Source organism: Rhamphochromis longiceps, linkage group LG17 (genome assembly GCF_057381845.1).
Source record: "Rhamphochromis longiceps isolate RC_006_pf linkage group LG17, R_longiceps_female_GT1.1, whole genome shotgun sequence".
Taxonomy (NCBI): Eukaryota; Metazoa; Chordata; class Actinopteri; order Cichliformes; family Cichlidae; genus Rhamphochromis; species Rhamphochromis longiceps.
The window spans coordinates 10136693-10158878 of NC_140573.1; the positions used below are offsets into that span (position 1 = coordinate 10136693).

Below are 22186 nucleotides of genomic sequence, written 5' to 3' on the forward strand. Positions count from 1 at the left end.
AAAGACTGAAGGTAAATAACAAGAAGGTAAAACTTTATTATGTGATGTATGAACCAAAAAAATCACTTTAATCAAACAGCTATTAAAAGATAAATAGATATAGATAAGAGGTGCTGATATCAGATCTGAATAGCTGAACACTGAATACTAGAGCAGGTGCACTAGAACTGCCAACAGGAGCTGCACCGACCTGTAGAGACCTGCTCTGTGGGGCTATGGGAACTGTTGCAAGCTTCATCTTGGGCCACCACTGTAACATTGTAGGTCTGCCCACACTGCATGTTCTGTACAACGCAGTAATGCGTAGGAGTTGTGCAAACGCTCTTTTGACCTTTGCTGTTCACCACAGAGGCGCGGAAGTTCAAAAAGTAACCTGTCGACTGCCAGGTAATGTTCAGGACACCAGACAGGCAGTCCAGATGGTTCTGTATGTTCTGTGGCACACACGGAGCTGGAAACAAAGCAAACACAATACTTTCTGTATGGTAACAGAAATCATTAACAGAGACACAGAACTGCTAATTTTTTATGTTTATTAAGAATGTATTTTGTCTAATTTAAGGGTATGGTTGCTACAACAAATAACAACAAAGACAAAAAACACCTTAGACATATGAATTTAGCTCATGAATTCAATTGAATGTTTATAAGTTTTAACCAATATCCCAATTACACCATGTCATGTCTTTATAGCCACATTTAAATGATTCATATGTCATAAATGGAGTAAGATCAAGTGTGTGGCAGCTGTCTGTTTCTGTTTTGGCTAGTGCTCAGTAACAGCAAAGAATTGTTAAAGTATACAAAGTAAATGTGAAATCCCTTTTTCTGAAACTGATGAATAAATCAGTGAATATAGTGCAAAGCTTTGAATAACAATAGACAAATTACCAGTGCGAATCTTCTTCATGTCACTCTTGGCTCCAGTACACTTGTCATCAATACCGACAACGTAGACATTGTACTGTTGCCCACAGAGCAGACCAGATATTTGGCAGCTGGTGCTGCTGGTGTTACACGACCACCGGCGGCCTTGTTCATTTTCAGCCACTGCCATGTAGGAGACTGAGCCTTGAGAGGCCTGCCAGGACACTGAGATGTTGTTTGATTTGCATGAAGAGTTCACCATCAACTGGGTGGGAGGGCAGGGAGCTGGAGGAAAAACAAGCAGTGAGTGAGATTATTTTTCACGGTTCATTGATAGAGGTTTCTGTTTAGAGCTAGATCCTGAGATTTTAAAAAGATGTCAGAATGAATCAGGAATAATTTGTATTTGCATTTCATACAGTTACATGTTATAACTAATATTAACACTAGTTAGTGAGATGCTTGGGCAGAAATGGTTTCCATAGTATGTTAAAACAGATAAAGAGAACAATTAGCTGATAAGCAGTAAAACATTTTGGATAGTGTATGCAAATGTGCACAGAACAGTTTATCCATTATCTTCCAGTTAGGTGTCAGCTTGTTTTGTAAGGATGTAATTGACCCCACCTGTGTTCACTCTCTGCCAGTCCTGAGCAGGACTGCTGCAGTATAGTCCCTGCCCACTGACGCTCACTTTGTAGCTTTCCCCACACTGCAGAGAACTGATATTACAGGAGGAGCCATTTGTAGAGCAGGTCTGCTTGTCTATGGAGCCGAAGGCTTGAGCTGTGGCATTGTAGTAGAGGATGCCAATTCCTGTAGTCCAAGATACCACAGCTGTGTTGGTGTTGCAGTCCAGGGATGTTCTCAGACCACTGTGGGGACAAGGACCTAACAAACAGGGAAGAAAAAAAGAACAGCAGGTGTAGTTTTTAAAAAAAAAAAAAAATTTACATTTTGAGTTTCAGGGATTCATTTTCACAGGAACAGGAGTTATTTCTATAGAAATGTTCTTTAACTTTAAAAGCTCTGACATAGTAAATGGTTTTCCTGTTAGGATAACTGCAGGTTAGCAGTTAACTAGGGACACTAACTTTGAAAAGTTAATACTTTTAACATGTAGCAGATGTTATTAACACAATTTATGTATTTAATCTTCAAAAAAGATGTTCAGCTGATCTTTTGGGGGGGGGGGGGTTATTTAATTGCTGTTACCTTTTTTTTATAACATTAACATTTAGCTTAGCCGCTAATAATAAAAAAGCTAATGCTATGTTCATTAAAGTAAATTAAAAGTAACTGCAACACAAAGAAACACTAAAAGTAGGTGTGAAAAATAGATGCACTGTTGTTTCATGTTGCATTAGCAACATTACAGCTGTGCACAATTGACTTTTAGTGAGCAGCTTGTTGTGTGGGTATGACAGGTTGTATTTTATTACCTGTGGTGGCCTTGACAGTCTCGCTGACCATGCTGACACAGGTGTTATGGAGAGCCACCACTGTGATGTTGTAGTCTTGTCCACAGGCCAGGTTAAGGAAGTCACAGTTGGTGTCGGTGTTGTTACACTGAGCATTGTAGCCCAGACTGCCCCGAGCATAGACAGTGTAAGATGTGGCACCCAGCGCAGCATCCCATGTGACTGCAGTGATGCCGGTGTTGCAGTACACCCTTGCTGTGACGTGTGTGGGAATGCATGGAGCTGATGGAGGACAGAAACAGGTAAGTGTATGGATTAGTGTGATATTGTTTATTCCTGCAGTGCTCAGGCTTGTAATATTCTACACTAATGGCATGTACTTGTCCAGGTTCAGTGATGGATGACTATGATGTCAGAAGTCAAATCAGCGTCGCCTAAATCTAATACCATTTCAAAATGCTGCTTCAGCTTCATTGCATAAGTAAAAAAATATAATGCAGTTAAAATATTCTTCAGTTTTTAGTAGTTTTATAGAAACATTTTTACATTTTAAAAAATATTTTTACATTACATTATAGGGTTTGGGGGTATTTATTCTTTCATATAGCCTTGATAATTATGTCAATACTGGGGAGTGTTTGGCTATGATTGGCTATATTTTCTGCCTTTATTTTAACAATCATTCACAACAGCTTGTGTGCAGATCACAAATAATGGCTCTTCTAAGCAAATTAATTTAGAAAAATGAAAGTTATTTTTTTATTTTTGTCTGTATTATTATTATTCTGCTGTGCTGTAACTTAATAGAGGTTTCAATTATGCCATGACACAGGCCATTATGTCTTGTGCTTCTAAATGTGATTGAGTCTAAACAACCTGTTGCATTTGTTATAAACAAGCTTGATGAATTGTCACAGTGATACAGTGCATCAATCTGTTCATTATTATTTGCTAAATTACCCGTGTTAAGTCTTTGGGCAAAAGCCAGTTCACTGCTGCAGTTGCTTGTGAGACCGACCACACTGATGGCATATATCTCCCCGCACTTAAGTTGACTGAAGGTGCAGTTGGAGCTGGTGGAGTTGCAGGTGGTGACTGTTCCTCTGCTGTCCCTCGCTGACACCACCTGCAGTTGGTCTGGGCCTGAGTTTGCCCAGCTGACAGTCGCCATGTTTGTTCTGCACTGCAAATTCACCATCACGCTGTTTGGCTTACAGGGGGCTGGAGACAAAGCAAGGAAGATTAACTTGCAGATGTGGGTGGTTTTAAAAGTTATTAAATGGGGTGAAAGTAGGTTAGATAAAGGTTATAATGAAAAATTTGAAGGGATAGAAGTATACTGTATGAATGTTGCTGCACAAAACCTAAAAATAAATATTAAATATTAAATGACTCAGGATGTGTGAATTGTAATATGTTTTATAACGTTGTTATGGATTTTGTTTAGTGACTTCAAAACATTTGCCCCAATTTTAATGTTGGTCAAAGAATATTTGCTACCTGACTGTATCTCATAGTCGGAGCCTTCAATGAAGCCGCAGTCGATTGACGAGGTTGTGACGACAATGCTGTAAATGAGGCCACAAGTTAGGTTCTGGATGACGCAGTTGGTGCTACTAGAGTTGCAAGTTCTCCGTGTCTTGTCGCTGCCGATGGCGATTGCAGTGTAATCAATGTCCCCAAGGCTTCCCCTCCACTCCACTGCAAAGGTGTTAGCATTGCAGTCCAGCTTTGCTTGTACCCTGTCAGGCAGACAAGGGGCTTTTGGAAGAGAAGAGAAAGGAAGATTATCAGTTGACTGTTTAATAGTTTTGAGATTTAAAAGAAAATCTAACCCTAAAAGCAGATGTCATGTACCTGAGACAAAAGTTAGATTATCTGATTTACTGCTGTTGCATGTTGCACTGGAAGCAACCACAAAAGCTGAGTACTGCTTTGCACAATCCACCTTCAATGAGCAGGTTGTTTTGTTGGTACCACAGGAAACTAAGTGGCCGTGGGTACCAGTTAATGTGGTTGTGTAAGAGATGGCATGTCTACTCGGTGCCCACTTCAGAATTGCTAAGTTTGTGGCACATTCAGTTTTGACAGTCAGGTTGGTTGGAGGACATGGAACTGGAAGTAAGGAGATTAACAACAAGTCATTATGTGAGAAATGAACAAAATCATCTGCATTAAAAAAAAAGACCAAACTGGGGTTAATTATTTGCAAAGGATGTCAAACCAGTACTTTGTTGGTGAACAAACCCAGAAATATCCAGATATTAACCTGTCTCAGTTTCTATCTGCTTGCTCAAGAGACTGGTGCAGTCAGGGTCCTGGGCAGCCACTGAGAGCATATATGCTTGTCCACACTGCAGCCCATTCATCACATAGAACGTCTGAGTTGTGGAGTAGTTATAAGCGATCCCACTGTTTCCTTGGGAGTAGATGAAGTAGGTCACTCCGCTTTCTGGACTTGGGTCCCAGCTTACTGTGATGTCATTGTTTCTGCAATTTGTCACTCCAGTCACACCAGTGGGTGGGCAGATGACTAAGAAGGGGGAGAGACAGGTAGAGAGACAATTTGATAATTAGTGTCCCAGTGATTTTTTTAACACTATTTTAGAAATAGAATATGAGCAACAACAGATCCTGTCTTTGGATTTGATTTTACCTGAAAAACCTACCTAATTCGTCTCCCACTGGAAACTTTACGTCCAGATGAACAGAATCAACTTATTGGTATGGCATTAATTAGTGTTAAGATCACTGTGCGTTCAACTGTCTTGCTTATCTTATGTGTTAACAAGCAATTTTTTTATGTCCGTGAGTGTGAATGGTTGTCTGCCTTTCTGTGTTAGCCCTGGTGACCTGCCCAGGGTGTACCCTGCCTCTTGCCCTATGGGGGAAAGAGCATGTCCCAGCCTATCATAGGGTTTTGCCCCTTGACAAGGATAAGCGAATGAGAATGGATGGATGGGTAAGACAAAATCTGCGTAAGTTCTATTTTATTTCCTGAAAGTTGACAGGACAACTGTCTATATGATTGTTTATCATTTTTTCTGGTTCTTTCTTGCAAGTTCTTTAGTTCCTAGTTCTGTTGCATTGTTTAGGTTTTGGTTTAGGTTTTGTACCCTTTGAATTTAGTAACCTTACCCTTTGTCGACTTTTGTTATATCTTTTCAAAAATAAGTTCACTTTCTGCTCTGTGTTATGGTCTGCATATGGGTGAACTGAAACGTGGCAGATGTGAGCCATTATAACATATTAATAAAATGTTGATGCACAAAAGTACCAGGCAAACAGATTTGTACATTGTATCTGACGTTTAGTTCTATGGTAGCTGTATTTGTTGAACACTACAAAAGTTGGATGGATGGATGGATGGATGGATGGATGGATGGATGGTTCAATTCTCTGACCTGTTTGTAAGGTGAATGGTACGCTGGGTTGGCTCGTGCAGCCTCTCTCTATGGTGACAACAGTGACAACGACTGTTTCTCCGCAGTGGAGGTCTGTAAGGGAGCAGCTTGTTCCATTGGATGAGCAGTTGTGGATGTGTTTGTCCGTGAGAGAAGGTGCGGTTGTGGCCAAGTAGAAATCTGCTCGAAGGGCAGGGTCCCAGGTCACACGGCTCACATTTCCATCGCACTGCAGAGACATGTGGACGTTGGTGGGAGGGCAGGAACCTGCGAAAAAGATGGTGAGATAAAGTTGGACGGGTTATAAATCTAAATATAATTAAAAATATTAAAAGCGAAATCTTTGTTTTGAATTAATAAAAGATAGATATAATAATTATTAAATAAATATTGTTAGTGGTTATTTTAAAGAATGCATAAAGTTGATTAAAGCCAAGTTTATCCAGTTTATTTTTTTTATTTGGCATTATCTCACCTGCATTGTAGGTGTATGGGAAACTCTCTCTGCCTTCGCAGCGCATAGAGAAGGGAGTGACGGTGATAATGTAGGTTTGAGAGCAGTGCATGTTGGGTAGCAGGCAACTTGTGCTGTTTGTGGCACACCTTTTGAGGTCGCCGTCTCTGCCAACTGCCTTCACACTGTAGGACACTGCACTAGGACTGTGTTGCCAGCTCACTGCCGCAGTGTTGTTGTCACACAACAGGGAAGCACTGACGTTCACTGGAGCACAAGGGGCTGACAGGAAAACAAAAGGAAAAACCACTGAGTACAAACACCACCTAATTAACCCTCATTTAAATTTTTTAGGAAGTTACACCTGGTATCTCTTAAGCCAGCAGTCCCCAACCTTTTTTGCGCCACGGACCGGTTTATGTCGACAATATTTTCATGGACCGGCCTTTAAGGTGTCGCGGATAAATACAACAAAATAAAACCAGTACTGGTAACCAAAAAAAGAAGACTTATTCATAACACACAGGAAAAGACCCAGAGAAAACAAGTTAACAATAATAACAATAAAAAAATAAGGATAGAAACCAATAAAAACCCTGAAAACCATAGATTTCACGCCCGCCTCAACTCTCGAGGCCCGGTACCAAACGTCTCACGGACCGGTAGCAGTCCGTGGCCCGGGGGTTGGGGACCGCTATCTTAAGCCATGTATTTGCTAAAAGTTACATTTATATATATTTTTTTAAATAAATGTGTTAAATAATTTTTAATCCAATGCATTACTCGGCATTTCAACTAAGTATTTTAAAAGAAATACAGAATTTACTGTATTATATACAGTTTACTACACTTGGATACTTACGATAGTAGAAAAGGGAACATGGGGAAATTGGAAATTGTATTCATGGTAATCAGAAATAGTATTTTTGAATTTCCCACAGACTTTCCCAGCTGTATATACATCACCTGCATCTACATCCTCTCCGTCTTACCTGTCTGTATAGTCGTTACGCCGGGCACGCTGCTGTTGCAGGAGTCAGCCAGAGCTACTACTTTTACACTGTATGTGCGACTACAAAGCAGCGTGGGCAGGGAGCAGTCAGTCTGGCTGGTGCTGCAGGAGGCTGTGAGATTTCCAGACTGAGCATGCACATAGAATCTCTTCCTGCCCAAAGTCTCATCCCAACTCACAAAAGCAATGCCAGTGTCACAGGAGTATTGGTACTCCACGTTTGCAGGGGTACAGGGTGCTGTGTGAGAGAAGACAAGTTCAGTTCCTGAATACCTTCAACCTTTTTTTTAACCCATCCCTAAACCTTATGATAGGGTTGTTAAACATTAGGTCTGGGGGCCAGAATTGGCCAAGCAAAGACTCTAATCTGGACAGCTGGTTGGACTTGGACTTAACTGTATTTTCAGATGTTTTACGCTTTTCCTGCTAATAAAGACCTCTGTCAAGGTCTTTTAAACTACATCAAAGTAATTAAGTAATAGATAAATGATAGAAAGTACTATTATCTGTTTTTTTTCCAAGATTTAATAGAAAAATTTCTGTGTATGTGTGTGCGTTTTTTTTAAATTGGGTCTACGGTGAAAAAGGACATGTTCTGTGAATTAACAAAAAAGACGATATGGGCAATGGGCTACAAGATTATTTTTTTTTAACAAAACTTTTTTTTTATATATATATAAGTTGTGCTGACAGATTTCTTTCTTTTGCTATAAAAACTGTACTGTTTTAAAGTATAAAAACCACCACTACTGAATTGTTTTCAAAAGAAAATCAAAGAAAGACATCAAAAAGAAACAGCAATTGTTAAGTCAAATTTTTTTCTTATATTCTTTACCTGTAACAATCTGAAAAGCAGAGCTGGGTTTGCTCTGACACTGAGGTCCTTTTGCGACAGCCTTTACAGTGTAAGTGTTTCCACACAGCAGATCCAGGACACAGCTGTTGTTGGAAGATGAGCTGCACGACTGCATATATCCCATACTGGAGGTTGCATTGACCATGACAGTCATGGCATCCTCATCCTTAACCCAGGTGACCAAAGCTTGGTTGGAGCTACAGTTCAGTGAGTGGTCTTGGATTACTGGAGCACAGGGAGCTGCACACAAAACACATTACAGATGTGCTGATTAAAGGAATCTTTCTGGTTAAGTAATCTATAATTGTAGGCAGTTTTAGGAAGTTTAAGATTTCATTCTTTTTTTGCATGAGGATAATTTGAGCTACTCAGTTTATCCTGACGTCATTCTTTGTGCCAAAACTGAAAGTACCTGTTGTAATGTTGGTTTTAGCAAATATGGAGCTGTTGCACTTTGTGTCCCCTGCCAGAACAGTCACAGTGTAGTCATTCCCACACTGCATCTTGGTTAGTTCACAGGAAGTACCAGTGGAATTACAGGAGTCGACATGTCCACTGGCCTCAGCCAGGATTGTGTAATAATTTGCGCCGGCGCTGGCCCTCCAAGTAACCGTCACCACATCAGAGAGGCAGTTCAGAGTAGCAGCCACGTTTGTAGGGTCACAGGGTGCTGGAAGTCAAAGTGGAGAAAATGAACGCTGAGATAATCTTCTTTTGCCCAACTTGAAGAATCACTTGTTAGCAAATCTAATTTGTAAGCTGTGCTTTCACACCCTACAAAAAATATTTTAGTCCATATTTTACCAGTTGTTGCTGTGTCCATGACGCTGTTTGAGCTGTTACACCTGTTGTTGGAGGCCATCACACTGAACATGTATGTCTGAGCACACTGCAGACCAGAGAAGAGGCATCTTTGGTTAGCTGTTTGACAGGATGTAGAGAAACCTCCTGCTCCTTTCAGTGTGGAGATGTAGTACATTGCCCCAGGAGCTGCATCCCAGGATCCCCACACTCTGTTAGTGGAACATTCCACCAGGGTTTGGATGTTCACAGGAACACAGGGAACTGTGAGAGAAATGATGTGACAAAGAGGAAAAGGAAGACAGAAAAAAAACATTTTAATGTCGAGTGAGATCATGGCTCGTAGAGTCATAAACTTTAACAAGTCAACTAAAATACCTGAATTTACAATCTCCGGGACACTGCTGGGTCCTTCACATGTGCTGCTGATGGGCTTGACTCTCACACTGTACTGCTGTCCACACTGTAACTCAGGCATCGTACAGCTAGAACTCTGCGTGACGCAGCGAAGTGTAGTGCCATTTGTCATCACCGCTGTGGTGCTGTAGTTTACTGGCATGGATCCCGGTGTCCAGCTGATGGTCAGTATGTTGGTGGTACAGTTAAGAGTGGTCAGCATATTCTGCACAGTACATGGGGCTGAGATGACAGAAAAACAGTTAGACTTACTCGTCTGCAATATCTCAACTGCTGTTTGGGATTCGATAAGTACGAGAGGGTTATTAGGACGTAGAATAAAAGCAGAGGTGCTACTGCTTCTTACCAGTTGTATGGATGACTGGCTTGCTGTCTGGACTCTGACAGTAATAATCTGAAGCTGACACAGTGAAGTTATACATCTTTCCACACTGCAGACCCTCCAAATTACAACTGAGTTCTGTCGTTGTGGAACAGGTCACATTGTGACCGTCTGCGGTTATGGCTTTGCCAGTATAAGACACTGCGTTGGGGCTGCTCTGCCAGGCTAACTTGGCAGAGTTACTGCTACAGTTCACTGAGACGGTCAGCTGAGAGGGTGAACAGGGCTCTGCAGAGGAACGACACAGAACACATGCATGGTGTAAGTTTGACAGTGATTGCACATAAGCAGTGTTAACTTATATTTTTGTCAGCGTGTACCTATCTGTAGTTGCAATGTGCGGCTCTTCATGCTGGTGCACGTGTTATCCACAGCAACCACACTGATATTATACACATGTCCACACATTACATTGACCAGCCTGCACGATGTCTCATTGGATGTACACTTTAAGTAACTGCCATCTGCATCCAGAGCAGTAGCAGTGTAGTTTATGGCACCCCGACTTGCTTGCCACATGACGTCCACAAAATTCTGGCTGCAGCTTCTCCTTGTTTCAACGTTAGTGGGTACACATGGAACTGGGAGTGAAATTTTCTGATTAGCTCAGCTGTTATTTAATGAAGAAACTATCTTAGTAGGTAGCAAAGTAGAACCACTGATGTCAATGAAATAAAAAAACTTTATAGGGTTAACTTCTCTTACCTTCCCTGAAATATAACTCTGAAGGACGACTGACGCAGCTGCCATTGAAGGACATCAAATTCACTGTGTACTCCTGGCCACACTCCAGTGTGTGGACTGCCAGATTTGTCTGTGTGGTGTTATACGTCAACGGCATGGTGCCGTTTGAGATTTTGACGATATAACGTTCTGCATTTTGGGATGCGTTCCAGCTTATTGTCACATTGCCTGATGCACAGTCCACCCTGGCACTTGCGCTGGCTGGCCCACAAGGAACTGAACGAAAAATAAGAAGGTTGGGTGAAGGCAGGCAGCTAAGAAATGAATTGGTGAATCAATAACTTTCATTTAATTTTATATTCAAAACGAATACTTCTGTCAAACTTAATATCGAAAGTATGTTTAGGGAAATGGAAAGGCAAAGATCCATTATATTAGAGCCTCACTGTCTGTCTTAGTAGAAAAGAGATCATTTGTATCTGGGTGTGAAAACTAAGCCAACGCTAAAGCGCCTGTAACCTACATTCTTTCTAGTGGCCAGCAGGGGATGACTCTTCAAGATCTATGACCTCTGTAAATACTTTCCTAGTATTGCTAGTATAGGGCTCAGTGTTGTAGCATTAGTGAATATAACATGTTGATCACTTTAATTAATGTCATTCATTAGAGTTAAGAAGCTAAATTTGGCAGGTCTACCATGCGATTGACAGTCTACTGTACAAGTGTGTAGTCTCCCTCAGTTTCTCGGTCAGTTCTCTGTCTAGTGTCAAAATCAGTTGACTCCAAACTGCTAAGCTCTAGACTTCATAAATGGATGTAGCCCCTGGTTAGTGATTACTGGTCAGGTGCTGGTGGAGCAAAATGACTCTTGTGGTCTCAGGAAAGTCCGAGGGAACACACCTTTTTGTTACAATAAATCAAAACTGTTTTTTCTGTGTACAAAAAGCATTTTAGGCCTTTTCAGACTATCAGCACTACGCTAGATCTGACAAATTGACATGTGGTCAGTTTTTAATGTATTTTGAAAATTTTCCTACCAGACTCCATGTAGATGTGCGTAGAGGGCATGCTGGAGCAGTTGCCGTCATGCTGGCTGACAGTCACAGTGTAGAGCTCGCCACATTTCAGGTTAGGTATTTTGCAGTTGGTTGCAGTGGAACTGCAGCTTAAAAGTCGCTGACTTGAATCTATAATGGTAGCAGTGTAGGAACTCACACTTCCATGCCACGAAATCAGAGCCTCATTGGCTGCACAGTCCAGGGTGGCAGTGAGGTTATTTGGTGGGCAGGGAACTGAAATGACACAAGTGGGCCATTATCAATCAGAAAGAAACAAAACTGTATTTAACTTTTAATAAAATAAAAGAAATGTGCAAATATGACTGTGACATTTTTGTCATTAATGCTCACTCAGAAAAAAGATGCACATCTTGGCAACTTTTACATAAAGTAACTAAATGAGCATCTTCACTAGAGGTTACCTGTCTCTATGGTAAACATGTCACTCTCAGAGCTGTTGCACATGAAGTTGGAGGCAATAACATAGACTTTGTAGCTGGTGCTGCACTTCAAGCCACTGATCATACACAACATATCCAAGGAGTTGCAGCTATGAATGACCCCATTGCTGTCCTTTGCCATTGCAACATAGAAAAGTGCTGCGTTGCTCATCTCCCACTTCACAGAGATGGAGTCTTTTGCACAATTTCTCTCTGCTGAGATGTTCTGGGGAGTGCATGGGGCTGAGGTAGAAAGCAAGCAAGTTAATAATAATACCAACCTGGAACACTTTCACAGTACTAGAATTAAGTAAACGATCTATTTTTAGTTTTTAGGTTTTTTTTTTTATTGCAAATACATCTACAGATTTCTTTTAATTACTCTTCAACTTTATAAAAGGCTTGAAAATTCTAGTCAAAATTTCCTACAGTTTCAGGTCATGTCTTTTACAGGTTTTTTTTTAACAAACCAACAGTCCAAAACTTTTAAGATAATCAATTAAATTATGCAGCAAGACATTAAAAAACATTGTTCTTTGGAAATAGAATTAGTACTTGCTTGTTTATTGTTTATTGGCTATATTCTATATATATCCACTGGTAAAATGTAACAAAGACATGTAATATAATATATTCATAATGTTTTCACTTGCAGTTAATCATTTGTCAAGCTTAGAATGAATCTTGCATAGCTGTGTAGGAATGGGTCATCCACCATAGACTGCATCATGTTGTGCTGCCATGTTTTACTATAACCAAACACTGAGCCTAGATTGAACCACCTGTGTAAACATTACTACCACCATAGGTTCTCTTACATGTTTGGTAAGGTTCAGGTATTCAGTTAGCTGCAATCTGCAACCTCAACGCAAGATACCACTAAATACTACACACTGATTCTTTAGTAAGTAAATTGTGAGCCATCTTTTTTTATTATTATTATTATCATACTTTAATATGTAAACAGCTGAATTTGCAGTAATGCAACTTAGAGTAATGTAGATACAATACAGATTATCCTGTTGCATATAAAATATTGGCTCAATTAATCCAATGCTATTAAAAATAAACATTTAATTAATCGAAATATGCAAATATGTAAATATAACACTGAGATTGGTTTGGTTGGCATACTAAATATGTTTTACTGATAAAATCTTAGTTATCATTAAGATTTGTATAAACCAATTAACCCATAAGAACCTGTGTCACTGCCCCTTTACACACTGAGGAAAGTCATGTTAAAGTTTTAACATCGGCTCTACTATAGTTTTCCTGGCAGTAAAAATGGGTCTGTGCTCTTTTGGATTAATGGAGTGAATGCAAATGCAGATGTCTGAGGCGCTAACACAGGGGTGGGCAATCTCAGTCCACAAGGGCCGGTGTCCCTGCAGGTTTTAGATGTGTCCTCGAACCAACACAGCTGATTTAAATGGCTAAATTAGCTCCTCAACATGTCCTGAAGTTCTCCAGAGGCCTGGTAACGAACAAATCATGTGATTCAGGTGTGTTGACCCAAGGTGAGATCTAAAACCTGCAGGAACACCGGCCCTCGTGTACTGAGATTGCCCACCCCTGCTCTAACATGTGTTCCTCACTTGTCTCAGCCGGTGGCCCCAGCACTGTTGGACTGGGACAGTCATTGTCAAAAGATCTGATGGTGATGGTCAGATGGTCTCCACACTTGACGCCCTTCATAACACAGCTGTTGGACACTGAGCTGCAGTTGTAGCTGCTGTTTCTGTAGTTGCCCACAGCTGCCACGGTGTAGTACAGTGCCCCCTCAGCATTGTCCCACTTGCTGAGCAAACTGTCAACGCTGCAGTCGGCTACTGTTTCCAGATTCTGCGGAATGCAGGGTGCTGGAAAGAGTGGAAATAAAGAATTGCATAAATGTACTAAAATGTTTGCATTTATATAAACGAGAAGCTGAACACAACTGATATTGAATTGTAAATTGGATTCATCACATTCATCACAGAGAGCTGATATGAGAACGCACTTCAGTTTCTCTCAGAACCAGGAATACGTTAAATTTCCTGTTCAAAAACTGTTACAATTTGGAATGTTAACAATGTAATCATTTGCAGATAAAAGACTATTTAAATAGTTAGCCCCAGTGAGATAAATTTGTCAAATCATTCACTAGAAAATGGGACATTAGTTACCCAAAATTATGTTGCAGATTTATTGAAATCATACCTGTGCGAACGCCAACAGGAGAGCTGAAGCCACTTGAGCAACTCCCAGACACAGATTGAACTGTGAAGGAGTAGTACCGTCCACAGAATGTATTTGTGAAATAACAATTGTTTCCTTGAGTCATGCATTGCCTGACCATTCCCTGGGTGCAAAGAAGAATATTTAATATTTAGCCAGTGCTAATTTACATGTTCTAGTTTATCACAAAGGTCAACATTTGAGGGAAAATTTTTAGGTTTCTGTTGATCTGACCACTTTAAGATCATGTGTATGCCAAGACTCTCATAAACTTTCTTTTTGAAATCCAACTTCTATGATTCTGTTTTCTACTTAGGTAGATAAAGTCTAGGGAATTTGAAGAGATGAGAAAAACAGTGTTAAACAAGCAAAGATTAAGGAGCTAGTTTAAGAAACTGGCTGGAAATGTTCATACAGACTATCTAGTTCTGCATGAAATCTGCCTACCAGATTTTCTAAAGCTTAATAAATTAATCTTCTCATTCAGTTCTCAGCAAGATGTTTTTATTGGCGGAAAAAAGGTTGTGCAATTATTATTTGACAAAAATAAGCAATTGTAAATCTAAAATATAATACCTTGGAGTCGACTGCCCTGGCTAAGTAGTGGTTTACTTTGTTTGTCTGATTCCATGAAAAAATGATGACATCAGTGTCGCAGTCCCGCAACAACATCGGGTTGGCTGGAGGACAAGGGGCTTGATGGGAAGACATAGAGTCATTTAAAAAATAGCACATCACAGACATGACGTATATGCTGTATATAAAGGATGGATGGTAGAGCTATCTATGGATGGATAGCAGGAGAGCTAAAAACAAACAAACAAAACTGGTTGGATTAAATATCCTCATCAAAGGTGAACTTCTCAAATCTCTGTTCAGGTTAAAACGCCCTGATACTAAAGATTGCGCTCCAGTGTTGCTTTTCACTGTATAATGTTTCAGGTTTCACTTAAACACAGGCTCATTCTTAACTGGCTGAACACAACACAATATGATATAGACAGCAAATCTCAAAAGGAGACCCAGTTTTCAAAGGAGACGCCTAGTGATCACTAAAACAAGTGTGTGAACTTGGAATGAAAAACTTGTAAACAAGTATTCCCATTAGGCGCAAGACCAATGTGACACCAGTAATCGCTATCCTGAGGTAAAAACAAGTGGGTGTAATATACTTGGAAAAAGCCCTCTTCTTAAATTTGACATCAATCCTTGTCTTAAAATTAATTTGTAGCTGATTGGTGGAGCTTGTTATTGTTATTATAAAAAATAGAGTTTTTCTTTGCCCTTTCCAGGGATTTGCTCTTTTTAAAAAGGTGTTTTATCACTCGATTGACTTAAGGATTCATTGTCCCGAATTAAATACGTGGGTGGTTGACATGTTAGAGCTGCTTGTCATGAAATTATATTCAGCAGCATCCAAGTCACGACAACTTAGCCAAGCACAATGTGACCCATTGGGTGGGGCTGAACACGCACTCTCAGCTCCGAGATCCCCGACTGAATGGAGGGATATGTGAGATGAAAAGATTAACTGCCTGCCCAAAATAGACAATAAAGTCCTGACATCCAGTTGACTATTGCTGGAGGGCCAAATATTTACCAATAGAAATCATGCAATAGGTAAAAATACTGCTAGTTATGAATCGTCTCTCCCGATAAAGATGTTCAGTGTTTCAACGTCTAATCTAAAGGAGCATTAAAAACATTTTACACATGCTTGTGTAACAGGATGAGGCCTTCTGCTGATCTTATGAAAAGAGTTGTATATTGTCTCCAGTAGTTCAAGAGCAGCTTTCTGAAAGTCTGACATTTATAGAAGTTCCCTTACAAGGTAGAAGCTTGAAATACGTGACCACTTACTAGACCACCTTATGCCCCTTATGCTTGATTTGTGGACAATTATACCTAATTGTGGGACATCAATAGAGAATCACTGCTTTACATTTCTTTGTTAAAACAAACTCCTTTATATTTCTTCTTCATTCTTTTTAGTCCCTCTTCAGATTGGCTTCTTTATTTTAAAACTTAAAAGTAAAATGCCAGATTTTTCAATACCAAACCTATACGTGTATTTGGAATATGAGCTCTCAGATTCTTCCTTATTTAAAACAAAATGGATTATTTCAGCTTTTACAGCTGAAGAAGGAAACAATCCCGCTGTGAACAAAGGCTCAGCTGGTTGGGTATGCTGCTTACACACTTCATAAAAACCCTGATAAAAACAGACTTTAAAGGGAACCCCATTGCTTTATTTTCTTTGTGTGTGTGTGTTTATTCGGTCTCACCAGTATTAAAAGAAGCTGAGGTGTTGTGGATGAAGTTCTTGCATTTGTCTGACATGGGCATTACATACACCTTGTATTCCTGGCCACAGCTCAGTTCTTTAATTGGACAGTTGGTGCTTTGGCTGGTGCATTCCAGCTGTGTGCCATTACTGCCAACTGCCACGGCCCTGTAGGACGTGGCCCCCGAAGCAGCCGGCCAAGACACGGTGACAGAGTTAGTGGTACAGCTGTAGTCCACTGATACTGATGAAACAGGTGTCAGCTCTGCAAGCAACGCATTAATATAATTTTATTTCAGAAAATTATATCATTTCACTGATGTTTGATGCTACATTGCCTCTAATCTGTATTTGAAGGGAAACCTCATATCTAATAGTAGAGTGCTATAAAACCCAAATAATCTTCTCACATGTCTCTTTTCCCATCAGCCTCCACCTAACCTAACAAATAGGTTTTCAGAACATCTGAATTGTCCTTGAGGATCATATTCTAAGTGTCTGAAAGGGACGCTTCAGAGAGAATGGCTGACCTAGATCCTAATCACCAAGTTATTGATATTGTGTGGCTCTGCAGACTCACTGTTGGTGGTGTATGTGTAGTCCGTGGGCTCGCTCGGCACCAAGAACATGCTGTATGAGAACACTGATATCAGATAGGTGGAGCATGGGAGGATGCCTTGAACATCCAGCTTGGTGTCTGAGACATTGTATGAAGAGGGTTGACTGCTGGGATCATCTAGGTTGCGAATCCTGACATGGTATAAAAGGACCCTATTCACAGGCTCCCACGTTATTCTTGCCGTAACCTGGTTAGTCTGTGTTGCAGTAATACCGACTGGAGGCTGCACCACTGAAAGAGAGTGGGATTTATTCAGATATGAATACTCTTAAATAGTTGACACAAATCAGTGAAATACTTTTTCTACACAAGTTTCTAATTCTTAGAGACCTTTGATTAAAAAGGGTCAAGCTACCATTTATAAATGCATAGCTTTAATGTAATTTTTCACTTTCTATGCATTTATTTTGGAATATCTGCTCCTGTCCCCCTGAAAAAGTCATGAGATTTCTTTGAACGTTCTCTTTTTTAAATTTACCAAACATTTGCAAGAGTTACCTGTTTTTCAGAGAGCGACTATAAAATACCCATCCACCCTAAAACACTTCTACATTCTAATTGAAGTTGGTCACTTACAGGTTGTGATGGTCTTCACTTTGCTTCTGCTTCCCAGGCCTGCCTGGTTAACTGTGTAGACATAGCAGTCATAGTTGGAGGAATGCTGCAGGTTTCTTACCACAGCTGTGGTGTTGGTGTATGTAAAGTTCATCACGGTTCCAGTGGTCTGAGAGTACACCTCTAGATAGTATTTCTGTGCTGAAGGCACTGTTGTCCATGTTACTTTGATTGAAGTACTTGATAGTGCTTGCCCTTCAACTATCTGTGATGTGTCAGGGACTGGTGGGAAAGAGCAGGCGAGACTATTTCACATAAACTGCTAAAGGAAGTCAACATAAAAAATGACAGTATTCTCAATCATGATCAATCAGTGTTGTTGTAAAAATGTTGGACTTACCTGTGGAAGCCAGAGTGGAATTAACACACGCCACACTGAAGAAGACAAAAGCTTTGACAGTCACATTATACTCAGTTCCTGGTTTTAGACCAAAGATGTTCCTCTCAGTCTGGGATCCGGATATGGACGTTATAATTGGTGCAGACTGTGGAGAGTTTTTCTCCCGAAGGTCCAAAACATAGTTTGTTGTTCCAGGATATTCCTTCCATTTTACCAAAATTGATGAGGCACTTGATGAACTTGCTGACACGATGTTGCATCCTGAAAGAAATGGAAATGCACTGCAATAAACTTTGACATTAAAGGTTGCACAGCAACAAATAATACAGCCACATATATGTCACACTGAACAGAAGCCAGTGTGACATCTTGAGCTTTAATGATATTTTCTATTCTATTATAGTCTAGTCATTATCATGGTCATAAGTTTAAAAATGACCAAATTATGCTAATACATAGCTCTTTTGACCTGCATAGTCACGCAAATGTCTCCATTTTCTTACCTTCTGCAATGTGAAGTATCTGTAAATAAAAACAATGAAAAATCATACAACTGTTTCAGTTTTATAGATTTTAACATAAAAAGTTATATTTAGCCGAGTTAGACTTACCAAAGCTAAAGAAAAGCATATGGCTCCCAACAATCCCATCTTTGACAATGAGAGCGGGATTAAAATTACTTTACTATACAAGGGAGTCAAATGCAAAAGGTGTGCTGGATTCTTTTGAGCTTTAACTCAGTATGCCTGAGAACCAATCAGTATTCCTCAAATAGAGGACAGGCTGTCCCTCCAACAGCCCCAGGCAGCATAAGCTGCCCTGGGAACACAGCATGAGGGAGGGATGGAGGGCGGGATGGATAAATGGATGAGAGTTTACCTGAAATGAGGATGACAGGAAGGTCATCACCCTCTCTCACTTCCTCTCTCTTTTTTCCTCTTATTCAGTCTATCAGCAGCCATAACCTCGATCCAGGCATTTTCCTTGCTGTCTATTTGTAGTATCTATTATGTTGTGTTTATTATTTGCAATATCAAACAGTCTTTTTGTTGTTCAAAGTCATTGATAAGAATTCATTTATTGTATGACATTGTGGCAAGTCTTCTGTTTTTTAAACTACAGAAAACAAAAGATTAGTTTTAGGATCTCTCAGTTCAGCCGTGTTTATTAAATCACAAGAGAAAAAATATTAATTCATCCACATAAGTCATATGTCACATGTTAACACAGCATTGTCGTACCTAATATTTGGAGCCGTAGTTTGCGACATAATGTTACTGACCTATTAAGCCTTACTGCTCATTAACCCAAGCATGATTGATTCATTTGTTCAGTTGTTTTTTTTCTTTTCTGTCGAAGTAACTGAATGTTTACACATCGTTATTCATTTAGTGGTTTCTTTTTCTTCAAGAAACAATACATGAGAGCGCGGTAAATGACCTGAACTTGGGAGGGGCTGCTGAAGCAAAGAAAAGAAATGCACCTGAAACTAAAGTCAGGAATGTAAACTTGTAAACTGGGACTTCATCTAGATGGGATGAACTTCCTAACGCACAGAGATTTACTAACTTGAGTAATTCATAAACTGAATTTTTGCAGGTGTTTAGTACAAACAAAAAGTGAAGCTGATTTCTTCCTAGATATCTTAATCCCAGAGCTGACATTATGTAGGCTACATGCTGGGCTGAAAAAGATCTTTGTCACACTTGAATAAAGGCCTATGGTTCCTCCTCGTGTATTACAAAAAAGGAAGTCAGTGTGAAAATGGATATGGGCTAGAATACTGTGAGGAAACTTTAGATGTTCTTAGGCAAAAGAGCAATTATGAACAAATGATGTGAACATCTTGATATTTTAGCTGTGATATTGTCCTGAGGAATACAATATTACAGGTCGGTGTTAAGGATCCTGTGTTGCAACTTCCCAAAAATCGGCCTCCATAAAATGACATTACAACACAGAAGGGTTGGGTTGTTTCTGCCTCTGGCTTCTCACCAAGCGGTGATCTCCAGTGGTTAAAAATGAATCCATTGACCAGATAACAAAAACTGCAGATCCTTGAATGGCCACTTCAGTTTAAAAGCAAGTCAATGCTAATTCACGCCCATGTTAAAATGCACAACTTTAGAACAGAAATAAACATGTTTACAGCCTGATGCTGGAAATGTTTTTTCTCTTCACTCCAAAACAGTAGCCCACAAAGCAACTTCTGACATCACAACAGCTACGCTCATCTTTATATAAAGTTTGCTTTACACTGTAAGGAACCTAGAGGTGAATTAATGACAGCTGCATTCAAATCAGCGACAATATTATGCATGAAAGCTGCTTGGTAGGATACATATATTCAATCTCTGATTTCCCTAGGGCGTCTCAAAGTTAGGTGCTTGCTCTTTTGGTGTCACGGTTCTGGGTCCGTTGGACCCAGTATTTTGAGTTTATGATGTTTTGGTTTAATTTTGCATCATGGATTGTTTTCTTGTTCTCTTGTTGTGGTCGTGATGATTATTATTAGAGTTTCATATTTCTGTTATCCATGTTTTAGGAATTGTGGTTTCATGTATAGTTCAGTTCCATGTGTCATTTTCTGTCTCTCTGTGTTGAGTCCGTGTCTCTGAGTTGTAATTCATGTTTCCTGTTTTATTGTGAAAGTCTTTGTCTTATGTTAGTGTGTGCGGCTTTGTTCCCCCTGTCTCGTTAGCCCTGATCTCTCCCAGCTGTGTCTCCCTCCTGTTGCCGATTCCCCCGTTACTACCCTGTGTATATAAGCCCTGTGTTTTCCCATGCTCGGTGTTGCGTCGTACCCTCAGATCCTGCCTGTGTGGTCCAGTTAGTCTGTTCATGTCTGGTTTCTGTTTTATTGGTGCCAGCAATAAAGCTGTGGTTTTGAGTTTCAAGTTAGTGTTTGAGTTCTGCACTTGGATCCACATTCTCCACCTGCCCGCACACAGAGCCCTGACATTTGGTGGGCATAGGTCTCCTGCAGGGAGGGTGAATGACCAGAGTAAAAACATGAAATGGTAAATGGTAAACCCCAACATTTTATTGCAGTTTAGCTAACATTTTTAAAACACACATTATGTGAAAAATGGAAAACTTTTTTCAGACAGACATTTTATTTTCTCTGTTTCTACAAATCTGAAGGCCACTGCTTCTTCTGCAGAAAATAACAGTATTTCTTTACAATATAAAACACTTTCATGAGCAGTAGTGTACAAAACACTGTAGTTTTACTGTGAATGTAATGGTTTATAGGAGCACTTTGCAGTTTTCCAACCTCACTTTTTATGGTTACACAAATAAGCAGCCACCTATCTGGTGAAGTGAGTCATATTAAAATGAGACATTGCTTTGTTGAAAGAAGTATAAGTGAAAATGGTGCAGATGATGTTGAAGGAAATGCTGCTTTTAATCAAGTAATATTAGAGTTTAAGGTAGTCATCATCATCATCTATTCAGTATAACATACAGTGTACCCTAGACAATATAATAGTGGTTATATTAGTGATGTTATGCACATGCTAAAATAAAAATATATAGAAAAAATTCACACTGATTTCAGTTAGTGCGTAATTGCATTTTTTCATAATTTATCGTGTTATATCTGTATGATGGTGATAACAATAATAATAATGAATTATTATGTTAATCAATAACAGTTCATTTTTCTTTCACGTCAGGTTCTTATGCTCACTGCTAGGTGTTAACATGTCATCCCAGCACCTTAACCAACTCATGTTTAAATAATAATCACATTTCTTTACATTTTTGTCAAGCATAATGTCTAAAACAAGAACATAAGAACATGTTGACAAGAAATTAACCATAACTATGTGCATACTGGAGAAATGCTGTGAATCAAAAGAAGAAACTTAGAATAATGCATTTAAAATTCTCATCACTGAAGGATTTGAGTTAGAGTAGAGTTCAAGTATTTTCTGCAAAATAAGTGATCAAAGCTGTTGACTTTTTGTAATAAATAAAGAAATAAACTTGATAAATACAACCTGTAAGGATGAAATGTAATTATTTGTAAATTGCACAATGGAAGGGACATAGCAGAAGAAGCTATAGAACCACTGCCCTACTATGATGAAGGCCATTGTTCAGACATCTGTTGGAAGTTTCACAGCATTATGGAAATATGTTTTTCAGTCTGGTACTTTCTCCAGGTATTCATCCACAGTTTAATTACACTGCACCTAATACAGGAAATGGCACAGTTTGGCACAAAGTAAGACACAAAGGCATACTTTAATGAACAATATAGAAGAGAGAGGCATACTTTTCCACACCCAAAATGTAGTTCTTT

General features: G+C 39.6%; 1 protein-coding gene across 1 annotated transcript in view; it reads right to left on the reverse strand.

Annotated features, from left to right (window-relative positions):
* Positions 1-22186, reverse strand: part of fndc7b (fibronectin type III domain containing 7b) — a 42689-nt gene that overhangs the window by 16609 nt on the left and 3894 nt on the right. The window contains exons 4-32 of the mRNA XM_085387573.1: positions 18486-18604; positions 18378-18396; positions 17875-18135; positions 17496-17756; positions 16881-17150; positions 16302-16565; positions 14593-14711; positions 13999-14140; positions 13395-13658; positions 11779-12039; positions 11336-11590; positions 10320-10574; positions 9935-10195; positions 9579-9842; positions 9194-9454; positions 8819-9079; positions 8427-8684; positions 7994-8254; positions 7139-7396; positions 6168-6428; positions 5693-5959; positions 4558-4821; positions 4146-4403; positions 3789-4049; positions 3249-3509; positions 2310-2570; positions 1495-1758; positions 892-1152; positions 191-451 (exon numbers count right to left, since the gene is read on the reverse strand). Coding sequence (XP_085243699.1) covers positions 191-451; positions 892-1152; positions 1495-1758; positions 2310-2570; positions 3249-3509; positions 3789-4049; positions 4146-4403; positions 4558-4821; positions 5693-5959; positions 6168-6428; positions 7139-7396; positions 7994-8254; positions 8427-8684; positions 8819-9079; positions 9194-9454; positions 9579-9842; positions 9935-10195; positions 10320-10574; positions 11336-11590; positions 11779-12039; positions 13395-13658; positions 13999-14140; positions 14593-14711; positions 16302-16565; positions 16881-17150; positions 17496-17756; positions 17875-18135; positions 18378-18396; positions 18486-18604 — 6933 coding nt within the window. The remainder of the gene's footprint in view (positions 1-190; positions 452-891; positions 1153-1494; positions 1759-2309; positions 2571-3248; positions 3510-3788; positions 4050-4145; positions 4404-4557; positions 4822-5692; positions 5960-6167; positions 6429-7138; positions 7397-7993; positions 8255-8426; positions 8685-8818; positions 9080-9193; positions 9455-9578; positions 9843-9934; positions 10196-10319; positions 10575-11335; positions 11591-11778; positions 12040-13394; positions 13659-13998; positions 14141-14592; positions 14712-16301; positions 16566-16880; positions 17151-17495; positions 17757-17874; positions 18136-18377; positions 18397-18485; positions 18605-22186) is intronic.